This window comes from Musca autumnalis, unplaced genomic scaffold, assembly GCF_047663935.1.
Source record: "Musca autumnalis isolate F117 unplaced genomic scaffold, ASM4766393v1 scaffold_3, whole genome shotgun sequence".
Lineage (NCBI taxonomy): Eukaryota > Metazoa > Arthropoda > Insecta > Diptera > Muscidae > Musca > Musca autumnalis.
In genome coordinates this window covers 149,183,777-149,200,632 of record NW_027411866.1, presented here as the reverse complement: position 1 = coordinate 149,200,632, position 16,856 = coordinate 149,183,777, and the positions used below count along the sequence as shown (strand labels likewise).

At 33.3% G+C, this 16,856-nt stretch overlaps 1 protein-coding gene across 1 annotated transcript in view; it reads right to left on the bottom strand.

Moving 5' to 3' along the window:
* Positions 1-16,856, bottom strand: part of Scgdelta (sarcoglycan delta) — a 145,369-nt gene that overhangs the window by 36,267 nt on the left and 92,246 nt on the right. The window contains exon 3 of the mRNA XM_073975621.1: positions 6,694-7,927. Coding sequence (XP_073831722.1) covers positions 6,694-7,927 — 1,234 coding nt within the window. The remainder of the gene's footprint in view (positions 1-6,693; positions 7,928-16,856) is intronic.

The window sequence follows — 16,856 nt, the reverse complement described above, 5'->3', positions numbered from 1 at the left end:
CGGCGATAAACAGTAGGTCCCATATCATTGAGCTAATATGAATCGGGGTGCACTCATTGATATGAGAGAAGTCTCCCCTGTCCCGTCTGGGATGTTTGTGGAACAATTATTATTATTATTATTATTATTATTATTATTATTATTATTATTATTATTATTATTATTATTATTATTATTATTATTATTATTATTATTATTATTATTATTATTATTATTATTATTATTATTATTATTATTATTATTATTATTATTATTATTATTATTATTATTATTATTATTATTATTATTATTATTATTATTATTATTATTATTATTATTATTATTATTATTATTATTATTATTATTATTATTATTATTATTATTATTATTATTATTATTATTATTATTATTATTATTATTATTATTATTATTATTATTATTATTATTATTATTATTATTATTATTATTATTATTATTATTATTATTATTATTATTATTATTATTATTATTATTATTATTATTATTATTATTATTATTATTATTATTATTATTATTATTATTATTATTATTATTATTATTATTATTATTATTATTATTATTATTATTATTATTATTATTATTATTATTATTATTATTATTATTATTATTATTATTATTATTATTATTATTATTATTATTATTATTATTATTATTATTATTATTATTATTATTATTATTATTATTATTATTATTATTATTATTATTATTATTATTATTATTATTATTATTATTATTATTATTATTATTATTATTATTATTATTATTATTATTATTATTATTATTATTATTATTATTATTATTATTATTATTATTATTATTATTATTATTATTATTATTATTATTATTATTATTATTATTATTATTATTATTATTATTATTATTATTATTATTATTATTATTATTATTATTATTATTATTATTATTATTATTATTATTATTATTATTATTATTATTATTATTATTATTATTATTATTATTATTATTATTATTATTATTATTATTATTATTATTATTATTATTATTATTATTATTATTATTATTATTATTATTATTATTATTATTATTATTATTATTATTATTATTATTATTATTATTATTATTATTATTATTATTATTATTATTATTATTATTATTATTATTATTATTATTATTATTATTATTATTATTATTATTATTATTATTATTATTATTATTATTATTATTATTATTATTATTATTATTATTATTATTATTATTATTATTATACCTTTACACGTGTTATCCAATAAAAAACTGTTTATTATGTTAGCGGTTTTTAATTGTCGAGCGAAACAAATTTGTTCTTCGTTTGAGAGATTTTTTTCAAATTTTACATTGTAAGATGCAATATCTTTGACAGCCCGGTATGTGGTCATGAAGCGTTGCCAGATTGAAATGATTTTGTTTCGAAGTGGCTTAAAGTGTTAAGAATCTAATCCCGTTACTATCAGAAACCTGCCACTGGGCCTATTATAGTGCATTGGTGGGATTTTAAAGAATATTTTTCGAGGACTACTCATTTTTCAAATGTAATTCGAATCATTTTAGTTGTAATTCGAATTATTCCATTTGCAATTCGAATTATTGTATTTGTAATTCAAATTATTCTATTTGAAATTCGAATTACTCCATTTGTAATTCGAATTATTCCATTTGAAATTCGAATTATTCTATTTGTAATTTCAAATGTTATAATTCGAATTACAAATAAAACGATTCGAATTACAAACAAAATAAATCGAATTACAAATGGAATAATTCGAATTACAAATAAAATAATTCGAATTACAAATGGAATAATTCAAATTTCAAATGGAATATTTCGAATTACAAATAGAATAATGAAGTTCAAGAATTACAAGTAAAATGTTACGAATTGCAAATAGGATATTCGAATTACAAATGAAATGTTACGAACTACAACTGGAATGTTTCGAATTACATGTGAAAAAGGTGTAGTCGTGGATTTTTTTAAAGAATATTTTTAAAAACCAACCATTGTTGGATCTTATAACGAATACGAATATTTTTCGAGGAATAGTTGTGGATTTTTTTTTTTAAATATTTTCGAAAATCATTGGTTGGTTTTTAGTGAATATTTTTCAAACCATTGCACAGTGCGAAATTTGGGAAGTTTTGTGGAACTTTAAGGGATTTTCAAAGTACATGAAATTAATTAAATTTTTATTGAATTCGTTAGCTAAGTACTCCACTGCAAATGGTCCATACTCAGTTTGCCGATTTACTCCACGAAACGACTTACAAATGCACTTAAAGTTGCACATTTGTTTAATAATTTTTTTTTTGTAAGAAATGTATTTTTGATTCATTAAACAAATGGAGTGGCGCGGACAAATGGTAAGTCAGTATGCCATGATTTATTTTTCTTAATATTTTACAAAACAATTATGATATTTTACACTTAAAAAATGAAAAAAACCCTTATTGTTTTCGTGCAATTTTAGTCGGAAAGAAGTGATTTTTTGAGGTTTTCAAAATTATAATTTTTTATTTTCCGTGGACATTTCAAAAGTGAGTTCCGTACATTCATGTGTTAAGATATATATAATCTGATAGATTGGTTTCTCCTCTGTTCGCAAAGCTATAAAACTGCTGCGGTATCGCGCGGTCTTTGGAGATATTCAAGATTTTCTAAAAAGACTTCGGGAATTTCATTCAGTTGCATTTTCCAAAAGTGGAAGGTAATCGCGAGAATGAACGCCATTGTTGACTGTGTTTTGAAGAAATTGACTCACTAATTCTAACAATGATAATTGCTGTAAAATTAAGAAACCTCTCGCAATTTTTCATAGTTTTGACCTCTAAATGTTGGTGACTTACATATACTGCAACATTTTTAGATGCTGCGGTGCAAATACCAAAATACGTTAAAAATTGTAATGCAGTGCAGACCTGAACTTGATCTGAAAGACATTATTAAAAAAATTAATGGTACAGACCTGCTGAATGGACCAATAAACATTATAGATACAAATGAAAATAAAAAATATTGAAATATTACTCCTATAATAATAGATGTGTAGGGTTGTGGGGCTTCACCCAGAAGTGGACCTATGTTGACAGCTTTTGTGTGAGGAAGTTTTTTATTCGCTTCAAAATCGTATGCAATTTTTGTCTTTATATTTAAAATATGTTGTACATAAGTTTTCTATCCGCAGAAAACTCAATATACCAATTTGCATCAAAATCGATTGAAATATACCAATTTGCATCAAAATCGATTGAAAAATGAATGTAAAACGTAAAAACGGCAGACACCGTTACATGAGCGCTACAGGAAACCGCGGGTCTATGTGGCCCAATTTGAGCCCCACACTGTCCACTAATATAAGAAACATTTGTGCAAAATTTTAGGAATCTACACCTTTTCCATTAAAAGTTATTAGTAAAGTTCCGCTAAAGTGCTCATATTTTGCACTGTGCATTGGTAGAAATTTAAAGAATAATTTTAAAAACTATTGGTGGATTTTTAAAGAATATTATTAAAACCTGTTGGTAGATTTTCTAAAGAATATTTCTCGAGGAATAGTCGTGGATTTTTTTAAAAAATATTTTCACAATCTATTGATGGATTTTTTAAAGAATATTTTTCGAGTTTTTTTAAGAATATTTTCAAAAATCATTTGTGGATTTTTAAAGAATATTTATACCCTCAGCCTTTAGGGTACATAAACTTTGATACGACGAAAAAGTGCCTCATCGAAATAATGGTTTTAGACCCCAAGTATGTTTGGACGAAATGTGTTTCAGACAATTTGGAGTCCATCTAGCCATGTCCGTCCGTCTGTCTGTTCTGCTGGCTGGAGCGCACGATAATTCTTGAACGGATGAACCGATTCGGTTCAAATTTTGGCTTTCGTAATATTTTACCCAAACTTAGTTTAAGTTCGAAGATGAACTACATCGGTCCACGCCTTGCGGTAACTCCCCCACAAAAGTTCGAAAATGTTCGGAAAGTTTGTGCGCACGATTACTCGTGAAGGGAGTGACCGATTTGGTCCATACTTTGTATAGCGTAAACTTTCTACCACAGTTATATGAGGTTCCAATATGGACTCAATCGGTCTACTCTTTCGGGTACCTCCCACACACAATTTCGGAAAAGTTCAGTTTAGGGCCATCTCTCGAATTGCTTTGGTTTATGTTTTATCAACTTGTATTCACTGCCCCCCATACGACGGTATAAGTTTCAATAGCGGCAAGTCCATACCTCCTGAGAAAATAGCATGAAAGTTGCAAAAACCCCTATGACACCGTGTGAGGTTGTTGGAGCGCAAGATAACTCTAGAACGGATCTGCCAATTCGGTCCAAAATTTGGCCTTAGTAATATTTTGTCCAAACATAGTTTAAGTTCGAAGATAAACCATATCGGTACACTCTTTCAGGAACCTCCCCCACAAAAGTTCAAAAATGTTGGGAAAAATTGTTCGTACGGTAACTCTTGAAGGGAGTGGACGAAGTGGTCCATACTTTACACATCCTAATATATCTACCAGATATAGATCAGGTTCAAATATGGACTATATTTGTCCACTCCATTCGGTACCTCCCACACAAAATTTCGGATAAGTTCACTTTAAGACCTGATATCGAATCACTGATATCGAATCACTTTTTGTTGAAGAAACTTGCATTCGCTGCCTCAATTACGATGGTAAAAGTTTTTTTTTCAGGGGCAAGTCCATACTTCTTGAGCAAATAGGCCGAAGGATGGAAGAACCCCCTAAGACACCATATGTAGTGGCTGGAGATCCACTTCCATAATGGTCAATGTCGATTCATTCCTTTTAGTATCTCCTCCGCAAAACTTTTGATCTCTAATCCTAATCAACATTTTTATCGGTTCAAACGCCCAAAATTTTTAAAAACCCCTAAATACATACGTTTTTGCGAAAAAATTGTTTCAATATACACAGGCTGAGGGTATATCTCTATCGGCAAAGCCGACTGATACTTTTTTACTTGTTTAATAACACTGTGCTACAAAAGCTGACAAAAATTTTTTGCTGGGGATCTGATGCATATATTCAGTTTTGTGGGAGTCCATGGAAGACGAAAATACTTTTGCTTTCTTTGGGTAACTTCGTTTTTTGATTTTATAACGGTAAGTGTAGGGAAAACGGGGTTTCTTGGATTTTCAACTTAAAACGGACATAACTTATTTTTTCCACAACGGACTTTTACAGCATATTTTTTATTTAAAAGGTGAAAATCATGTCTTTCGAACAAGTCATAAAAAATTATTTTCCTCCTGCTCTATGCTGCGTAGAAGACACCAAACTAGGTAATTATTTACTTTTTTCAAGAAGGAAATTTAGTTAGCTTTACAAAAAGAAATCGGTTGAAAAATGGGTGAGTTATTCCATCTTTAGTGTTTTAACTTTTTGTTAAAAGATTGGTACCTTGTGCGTAATTATTAAGTAGACAAATTCAAATTACAATCATACGCACTAAGGTACCAACTTTTATAAAGGAAAAGCCAAAAAGTTAAAACACAAAAATACCATAACTCATCTATTTTTCAACTGATTTCATTTTAAAGCTAACTAAATTTCCCTCTTGATAAAAGTAAAAAATTACGCAGTTTGGTATCTTCTACGCAGCCTAGAGCACGAGGAAAAATTTTTTCCTGTTTTTTAATGCGTTTTTGTCACACTTAAACCACTATAAAATAACCCTTTGTTACCCGATTTTTAAAAATTATGGCTTGTTCGAAAGACATGATTTTACATAAAAAATAAGCTGTAAAATCCGTTGTGGAAAAAAGAAGTTATGTCCGTTTAAAAATGAAAATCCAAGAAACCATGTTTTCACTACATTTACCGTTATAAAATCAAAAATCGAAGTGACCCGAAGAAACCAAAGGTATTTTCGTCTTCCATGGACTCCCACAATACCGAATTTAAGCATCAGAACCCCTTAAATTTTATACTGTAGCACAGTGTAATTAAATGGAATGAACGTTATTTTTGGCCTTAATAGGCAAAAGTCCATTCATTCTCGCTACAGGAAATTATTTTTGAGAAAAAAGGTCAAAAAGTCAAAACCCTAAGGCACATCCGCCTTGCCCACTGAAGGTCGTGGGTTCGATTCCCCGGTCAGGCAACATCAATTTTTCAACAGTGGCAAAATACGTCTAAATAATGTTGCCGACATTTTCTGACTATTTTAGTCACTAAAACTTCTCTACAAGTGGTGACTTAGGACACGCCGTGCGGACTCAGCGACAAGTTGTAGGTCCCATATCATTGAGCTAATATGAAGCGGGGTGCACTCATTGATATGAGAGAAGTCTCCCTTGTCCCTTCTGGGATGTTTGTGCAACAATTATTTTATTATAATACATTTTCAATACCAAATATCCTAGGAGAAATATAAACTTCTGTACCAAATTATATGGCTATATCTCAAATATTTCGAACTTTGTCTTGATTTCAACAGAAAGGCGGACGAAAGGACAGGCGGACCTTGATATGTGGTTTTAGAATTTTACGCTAAGAATATTTCCATGTACTACAAACGGAATGACAACGTTAAATATAGCCTCCATGACGGTCACATCGACAACAAACGTTTAATAATTTGTTTTATTTTTCAATAAGAAAATACTTAAAAATGATATGATCTTTACCTACCGTTGAGAATTCCATGACCTTCAGTATCCACAGGGTTAGACCCAAATTGACAATTATTAACAGCATTAACAACACCAGCAGGGTGTAGAGGCATTTCTTTCGCCATCCAATCAAACCCAAATTCATTTCAATGTCATCGACTAGACTGGAGGTATTGCTAAAACCTTTGGCAGTTGTTGTGGTTCCACTGCCACCACTACTGCTCGCTTGCATTGTAGACGATAGCTGTTGTTTGTGTCGTAGATTATTGGCCGGTAGGCGATTGCGTTTCGATGATGCCCCTGTTGCTGTTATTGTTGAGTATAGAGATTTGTTGTTGGTGGTTTTAGAACTGGCGGGGGTCTGGTGAGCTGCTGATGCTGGGGTGGGTGTGGGTGATGCTGATGATAATAAAGATGTTGACGTTTTTCCTGTGGCACATTTAGTGTCATGCACTAAATCCACTACACCATCCGCTATGAATGATGGGGGCAATTGTTGTTGCAGCTTAGAACCGGCAGTGATGTTTGCAGCTTTTGTTAAAAGGGGTAATGTGTGGATACGACGTGTTGAACGTGTACTCGACGTACTACCGTTAACGTTTTCCGCAGTAGTTCCGTTTCCGCCTGCTATTAGAGAGGATGTAGACGATGAGGCGGCGTAGTTAACACCGGTGTTGTCTGTGATAATCACACCTGTGCTAGTATTTATCACCGTCTTTGTATCATTTGGTTTATTGTAACGTTGATATCGCAAATGTTGTTGTTGCTGCTGCAGTTGCTGTTGTTCCTGATTCCAGTGTCTCAAAAGGCTCGTATTGCTGTGGCTTTCTTTGTTGTAATCATTTAAGTTTGTTGCACTTTCGCAGCTACTGCCTACTGGCCCTTCCGCATAGACACTTTTAGTGAAGTTATTGTTGTGCAGCAGCAAGTCCTCTTGCTCTCTTTTCAGCAATTGTTCTTCCTCTTCTCGTAACAATTGTTGTTGCTTTTTACGTTTAAATGTTGATGTGGGCGATGTGAATACAAAAGTGCTACCTTCCAAGGTTTGTTGTAGTTGTAGCTGTTGTTGGTGGTTTTGTGGTGGCAATGTGGTGGTGGCCCTTAATTCAGTTTTATTCAAATCACTGGCCGTCAACGCATTTGTGGAGATTGGTAACGTTGTGCCGCCAGCCGAAGTTGTTGCATTAGAAGTCTGTGAAAGAATTTCGGGAGGTTGTAGTAAAGTGCCATTGATCGCATAACCATTACTTTTACTACGGGGTTGAATTTGGTTTTTATGTTTTTTGGTTATTTTATTAAGACGAGTTTATATGGAGGTAGGTTGATAGTGGTTATTTTTGTTGGTAACATGATGGGAGGAAGTTTTTGGTTAAACGATATTTTTTTGGTTATATTATTTTGATAGTAGTGGTTGGTGGTGGTGGTGAAGCAAATGTTTTTATTTTAATGCATGGAAAAGGGGTTAGAAACAAGTAAAGATAAATATGCAAAGAACGTCATTAACTGGTTTAACAATTAGAATTTTGTTATAACTAAACGACTAAATACATTTTACTATATAACATTAAAGCATGCAAATGTGAAATGTGCAATATAATATAAATAGCAATGATTTCTAGTTTCTTTTTTTCAGATTTATAAATAAAATTGCTTTTATAGTCTGATTAATTTTTTCTCATATAGAGTGAATGTATTCATAAGGATAGGTCACGGTGCTCTTGATTCAAATTTAAATGGAAGGTGCTTACACCTGAGAAGTTTTTGTGGATTCTGAAACTACAATGTTCATTGATGAGAAAAATCAAAAAAAAAAAAAAATGGCCGGAGCGCTTTTTAAATAAATCGCGATTCAACTTGACATTTTTAGGGGTTGTTTAGATTTTTACCATTTAGCTTAGAAGCCGCAAGTCCTATCAAAATGAGCCTGTAGAAAATGTTGTAGCTATGAAATTTCTCTACAAGATTGACCTTTACGGTATTTTCGTAGGTTTTACCATTTTTGAGATCGCCCCCTTATTAAACAATGTCATGAAGGGTGTGCCTTAACTAGCTTTTAATGAAAACCGCTTACACAGGCGAAGTTTTTGTGAGTTCTGAAACAGCAATGTTCATAGATGACAAAAATCTAAAAACAAGAAAAAATCGCTGTAGGGATTTTTAAATAAATCGCGGTCAAAATTCACATTTTTAGGTGTTTTTTTAGGTTTTCACGATTTTACTTGGAAATCGCAAGTCCAATCGAAATGGAGCTAAAGAAAATGTTGTAGCTGTGAAAATTCTCTACAGGATTGACGTTTATGATTTGTTCTCAGGCTGCACCATTTTTGAGATAAAGAAGCTCAGTTTACATTTTTAGGTTTTTTGTTAGGGTTTCGCTATTTTGCTTGAATACGGCAAGTCTTATCGGCATGGGACCTGAGAAAATCTAATAGCTGTGAAAATTCTCTACAAGACTGGCTTATGTAATTTTTCCTAGATTGTACCATTTTTTTAGATATACAGTCAACCAAAAAAGTCTACATACACCCTATAAATCTCGAGTTTTAAGGGTAAGGAAGCATTTTAATGAAAATCCATGTACATAGTTCTATTTCATATCCCTAATAAACAATATTACATACAACAAAAACATATTCCATAATACGAATAACGGTAAATTCTATAAAAATTAAAAAATTAATAGGGAAAAAGTGTACATACACCCAATGAAATATTAATATTATTGTAAAATTTATGGAATGAGTAATACTACTTTCACATTTTATTGCTTTATCGAATGTCTCTGGTTGTCTATGATATATTTTAGACAAAATAGGAACATATTTGTGCTTTAATTGACGTTATTTAAGGTCAGACTTCGCGTATAGCTCGTTAAGGCGGACCCTTGCAGATATCTTTGAGGTTTTCAGTCTGGGAGTTTATGAAACCCCAGGAAATACAGTGGGACTAATTATTTTGAGATGCTACAGCGCTTTGAAGTTGTTCTTATGGAAAATATATGCTCCTGAGCTTCGCTAAATATGCGAACTCCTGAGTTTTTCATAAATTTGATTGTTTTTACAGCATTCCAAGGGTCAAATTACAAGCAAGAACCTTGGAATTACCTTGTAACACATTTTTGGACCTTAACTCAATCAGAAATGTACAACATTATTATACAAACCCGCTCCTAAAGTTTCCAAAGTATCAAAATAAAAGCACCACCGAAGAATGCATGCAATTTGTATGAAATTTACACTGTTAACTAGTATGCTCTCGTATTATGATCGTTAGGGTCACTTGAAGCGCTATAAATGTCGGATACTTTTACATTGCTTATTCAATGGATGCTCGAGGATTGTACCAGACCTTATTACGAGGTAATTCGAAGGCTTCTGCATGTAATTTGCCCCTTGGAATGTTGTGAAAACTATAAAATTTATGAGAAACCTCAGGAATTGGTATATTTAGCGAAGCTCAGAAGCATATATTATCCACAACAAAAACTTCATAGCGCTCTTGGATCCCAAAATTATTAGTCCCACTGTATTTTCTGGGGTTTCATAAACTAATAGACTGAAAAACTCAAAGAAATCTGCAAGGGCCCGCCTTAACGAGCTATACGCGAAGTCTGACATTAAATAACGGCAATTAATCCTCAAATATGTTCCTATTATGTCTAAAAAATATCATAGACAACCAGAGACATTCGATAAAACCATAAAATGTAAAATTTGTATTGCTTATTCCATAAATTTTACGGTAATCTTAATATTTCATTGGGTGTATGTACACTTTTTCCCTATTACTTTTTTTAATTTTTATAGAATTTACCGTTATTCGTATTATGGAATATATTTCTTTTGTACGTAATATTGTTTATTAGGGATATGAGATAGAACTATGTACTTGGATTTTCCTAAAAATGCTTCCTTACCCTTAAAACCCGTGATTTATAGGGTGTATGTAGACTTTTTTGGTTGACTGTATAAGTTTAAGTTAGGAAATTGCAATCATGACATTGTTTTATAAGGAGACGATACAGAATTGAATTGAATTCGAATTGTCCCAATTTCAACTTCTATATCTCAGAAGTTGTAAAACCTAAGAAAATATCATTAAGGTCAATCTTGTAAAAAATTTTGATAGCTACAGCATTTTTTTATTCCCATTTTGATAGAATATGCGGTTTTCAAGCAAAATCGTAAAAACCTAAACAACCTTAGGGGTTCTTTATGGCAACTTGAATCGCGATTTATTTAAAAAGCCCTCGTCGATTTTTTTTTGTTTTTTGATTTTTCTCATCATGAACGTTGTAGTTTCAGAATCCGCAAAAACTTCACATTTAAATTTGATTCAAGAGCACCGCGAGATGTAACATAAATATTTCGAGATTAGCTATTGATCTGAAATTTTATGCTATGGTACCTATATAATGGTTCCATTGATATATAGTATTTTGAGATGTTCAGTCATATTTTACAAAATAGTTTCCACAACTAAAATTGCGTTTTACAGAAGAAAAGTTCGATAACAGGGAAGCCGCTCCACATCCGATATGTTTGAAGAGCCTCTGCCAAAGGCGAAATATACATGTCACATAAAGGTGGTTGTGTGGGTTCGAATCTTCGGCTTTCCTTTTCCACTTGCATCATTGATCATTAAGCTCGATTCCAACGAGAAATTAATTAAAAAAACAACAAGTAAAAAGTCGTTAAATTCGGCCGGGCCGAACTTTTTATACCCTCCACCATAAAATAGTCTTAATTAAAATGGAATAATTAGCGTCCTTTCACAATTTTAGGTGTAACAACTTTTCGACAATGTATAGTAGGGTTAGTCATTTTTTTAGATTCAAAATCTGTGGAAATAGCATATAGGGCAGGCAAAAGCAAGCAGAATTGCGTTTTTACTTTTTCGAAATTGTGAAAAAACGTTCCGCACAAAATGCAATTACTTTAGCTCAAAACCAACTTTTTTATTTGAATTTTTTGTGATTTTTAAAATATAATTAGAATTTTTTTAGATTTCTCAAACACTAGTCCTCTATTTCAATTATATTGATTTCTTCCGGAAATTCGTATAAATGGTATAGCGGCAAAATAGCTATTTTTTTCTTTCGGTCTTTTTGCTTTAAAATTTTTGACCCAGTTATCACTGTTTTTTGGACATTTTTGCAACATTTTTTAAACGACATGGCGATGTGAACACAAACTATGAAAAAATAATTTAAAACTCAAAACGATATAAATTATGTATTATGACATTACTTCTGTATTGTCAAACTTTTATTAGAGCAACTCGTTTAAAATTTTTAAAACTGGGAAATGAAACCGATTTGCCAATTTTAAAATCGATGTAGCTTAAAAACTAAATGACAGATTTTTGATCAAATTGCATATTTGAAATCGATGCACTAAAACCAACTAAAAAAAATTATTTCCAAGAATAACTATTGCAGAAAAAAAAATCTCAAATTTAAAAAAAGTAAACTAAAAAAGTTTGTTTTTAGCTAAAGTAATTGCATTTTGTGCGGAAGTTTTTTTTTTACAAATTCGAAAAAGTAAAAACGCAATTCTTATTATTTTTGCCTGCCCTACATGCCATTTCCACAGATTTTTGATATTCGAAAAAAATGAAAAAATGACTAACCCCACATTGTATAGACTCCTACTGCCTCCCACTATTGCTTAAATTACACTGTGAACACAAATGTTTGGGCAGAGATAATTCCTTTTGGAGATGAAAGCCCTTGGTGTGTGTATATTAAAAATCCCGCAGGACAGATGCGCCGTGAGTCGAACTTTCGCATTATGGCGTGATTAAGCTTTTGCAAGAGACCCTGTAAGCCATCATGAATTAGCATTATATCTTTGTTTGTTGTTTTTGTAGAGCACTTAACCAACAGTGAACAAAGATATAACGCTAATTCCTGATGGCCCACAGGGTCTCTAACAAAAATTTCATCACGCCATAACGCGGAAGTTCGACTCACGGCGGATCTGTCCTTCGGGGTTCATAATATACTCACAAAGGCCTTTCTTCTCCAAGAGGAATTTTCCGTGCCCCAGACTTTCACCTCCATTTTGTTGCACAGTGTTATCTAATCTAATCTAAAAAAATGTGTTCAGCTAGGTGAATGGTACCACCTACGGGGCTATATCAAAGAGTGAACCTATCTTTAAATTTTTGGCGGAAAAGTTTTATAGCTGCAGGGAACTTCAAGGGTCAAATTGAGGATAGTTTCATCAAAACAATGTAGACCCTCAAAAATGGACCCATGTTGACGAATTTTAGTGAAGAAATTTCGTGACCACTGAAAATTCACGAAAATCGTGAGGTACAGTTATATGGGGGGATATACCAAAACATGTACCTATATTGACGATTATTTTTGAATTGACAAAATTGTAGCTAAAATTCTCAAAATACCAAAAATCGGGAGGTACCGTTATATGGGGGCTAAAATTCTCAAAATACCGATCATTACAGCTAGTTCGGTTAAAAATTGCAGCTAAAATTATCAAAATACCGAAAATCGGGAGGTACGGTTATAAGGGGGCCATACCAAAACATGGACCTATGTTGACGATGTTTGGTGAAGATGTTTCATAACCACTGATAACCTCAAATGTCAAATTGCAGATAGTTCGGTTACAATTTGTGGCTAAAATTCTCAAAATACCGAAAATCGGGAGGTACCGTTATATGGGGGCTATACCAAAACATAGACCTATGTGACGATGTTTGGTGGAGATGTTTCATGACCACTGAGAACCTCAAATGTCAAATTGCAGATAGTTCGGTTACAAATTGTGGCTAAAATTTTCAAAATACTGAAAATCGGGAGGTACCGGTATATGGGGGCTATACCAAAACATGGACCTATGTTGACGATGTTTGGTGGAGATATTTTATGACCACTGAGAACCTCAAATGGCAAATTACAACTAGTTCGGTTAGAAATTGTAGCTAAAATTCTCAAAATACCGAAAATCGGGAGGTACCGGTATATGGGGGCTATACCAAAACATGAACCTATGTTGACGATGTTTGGTGGAGATGTTTCATGACCACTGAGAACCTCAAATGTCAAATTGCGGATAGTTCGGTTAAAAATTGTGGCTAAAATTCTCAAAATACCGAAAATAGGGAGGTACCGTTATATGGGGACTATACCAAAACATGGATCTATGCCCATATCCTTTGGGATATAAGTTTGTTGATCACTAGGAACCCTAAGTTATAGCTAATTCGGTCTGCAAATGTGGCGAAGAACGTCAAAATACTTCAAATCCGGAGGTACAGTTATATGGGGGCTATACCAAAGAGTGGACCGATATAGCCCATCTTCGAACTTGACCTGCCTATGGAAAAAGACCCTCGGGTGCAAAATTTCAGAACTCTATCTCAATTATTGCGGACGCTAGAGTGATTACAACAGACGGACGGACAGGGGGACAGACGGACATGGCTAGATCGCCTTAGAATTTTATCCTGATCAAGAATATATATACTTTATAGGGTCGCAAATGATTAGTTCGATGTGTTGCAAACGGAATGACAAACCTAATATACCCTCCATACTATGGTGGAGGGTATAAAAACTAATATTAAAAATTATCTTTTCCCTAATAGGCAAAATTTTCAAATAAATAAAATCAGCTGAGCCAGGCTGGGGTTTGAACCCACGTCCTTGAAAACACAAAACAGCTGTTGTCACGGCGTGTTAGCGTTCAGAGCCAAACTCATTACTTTCAAAGGGAACGATAAGCGTTTGTCATGAAAGCAGAACTAAATGGGCAAATACCCGTTGTAAAAAAAAAAACAAAAATTGCATTTGAAAGAAGAAAAGTTCGAAGAGCCTCTGCCGAAGGCGAAACATGCATGTCACATAGTGGTGGTTGTTTGGGTTGGAATCTTGGGCTTTCCTTTTTCACTTTCCTTTTTCATTGATCACTAAGCTCGATTCCAACGAGAAATTAATTAAAAAATTGCCTGTAATTATTAATTTTTGGGGATTTTTCGCAAATCTCCTCGGTGTCGTATATGTAACTGGAATTTCGTATAGCACAAGTGACATGGTCAAATATATGTGTTTAAAGTCTTTGGCCTTCAAATCCTAAAGCCAATTTTTTTCTTCTAAAAAATAATCAGTCTGGTCCTGTATATTTCTATGTAGTTATGAAAATAAATTGCAAACCTTATTCGACAAAATAAGTTTTGGATATGTAGGATTTGGATACCTTAGGTATCATAAACAGGGTACAAAGACTACTAAGCACTTTAGTGCAAGGATTCGCCCTAAATATTGAGATATTTCGGGCCCCTGTCTTAGGAAGCATTGTTTTTCCCTAGCGAAAAATATAGTGTTGTTGTCATTATTATAATGACTGCACAGTATTAAAATTTCCACAGGCTATAGTCCATCTTAGAAAAGAGCCTAACTTTGGAAGTCAATACTTCCAAACATCCATTATGGTTGGTCTCCGTAAGATTTGTTGGGTCTTTATGTCAGGAAATAGGTCTTGGACACGAAGCACATTATGTCGCTTTAAAGAGGAAAACAAAGACAGTACCCTAGGAAAAAATCAGAACGACCATAGAAATGTCCTTAAACTGCATTTAACGGCAACTCTTGAACTTTTGTTAGGAAGGTTGGTATCCAACATAGATCTTCTTGGGACTTGTTGTACGTTTGGAAGAGCTTTTGTTGCGCCAAAGCATCTCCCAGCGTGTCTTTAACTTCGTCGTCCGAATACGAAACACCCCAGCGGTCTCTCCACAAGTTGTGATTCAATTGCCATGGTCCCCACAACAAAGTCAGCGAAATCGAAGACTTTTTGAGCCGGAGGAACATCGTGGCCGAGATCCAGGGAAGAAGTTTAACGTCAACTGTATCTTGCAACGTTGTGATGGTTACAACGTTTTGCGAAGGTGTCGTACAAGAAACGAAGGAGGAGGAGAACTTGCCTTCATTACACACCACTCTGTGCCAGGCAGCTTGAGCTTGACTCTAGCATGAGCTTGACTCTACTGACCCATACATGAAGTTTATGTTGGTAGCATTGAAGTGTGTAACTGAGCCGATTTTCATAAATTTTTGATGAATTGGTTTTTTAGCCAAAACAACTTGTAAAATTTTTTTATCGACTGGACAGTAATGTGCCCTGAAAAGTGATTTCCTGAAATTTCACCTTTGGCCCCATAAAAATTACTATGGAAAAAAGATCGACCAGAGAATCGTTAAACGATTATGATAAATGTTTGTATCATTCGTTTTTAGCCACAACAATGAAATGCGATTGGACCATTAAAGCGGCCTTTAGAGCCTTCACATTACTATGGAAACAAAGATCGCTGCACCTAAGCGTGGGTTAACGTTAACAGATCGCCATAAAATGTCATATATAAGGTTTTTGCATCACATGAAAAAAGAAAAAAAAACTAGGAAGTAGGCATTTCAATTAATAAATTTGCCTTGCGTTTTATGCCCGACGCCCGTATTAGGAGGGCAATAACCGTCAAGTGCTAGGGACCTGCAATAGTCATCATGAGATTTGACATTCAGCCCTTGGCTATGACCAGAGGGGAACAACAAGAGCCGAGCAAATTGACAGTTTCACCTTTTTGCAAAGAGAATGAAACGCTCCTTCGATCTAAGAGGGTTCAGAGAATTTATCAATCAGCGTTTCAGAGAGCTGCCCATTCTCTTAGATCGTGAGAGAATTTTCCGGGACATTATCTTAGCTGAAGCCGCTCGCAATATACCCAATATTCCCAGCAGAAGTGACGGGACAAACAATTGAACGTGAAGAGTTTCTTCGTAAGAACCCTGAAGTCAACAGGCTAGAACATAAGTGCCTAGAACATAAGTGGAAAAGTGTCTAGACCACGTGGAACAATGCAACATCCGTGGAAGAAGGATGCTAGAACGGCTTCGTAGCAACAGATCCGAAGAGGTGCACCCCGAGAGTGATAGGGCAAAGTAGAGTACGCTACGCCGTACGTCCTAGCCGATGAGCGATGTTGCAGATCATCCAAAGAGTTGGGCTCACACGGAGTATTGGTATATTGTACCAGCGGCCTGGAAAGTTGCAGGGTACTCCCAAACCTGCCAGATTACCGCCTTAAGGGGGCCTTCTCATGACACCAGTGGATTATCTTTATGAGGAGACAAGGATTTTACCCGTACATCAACAC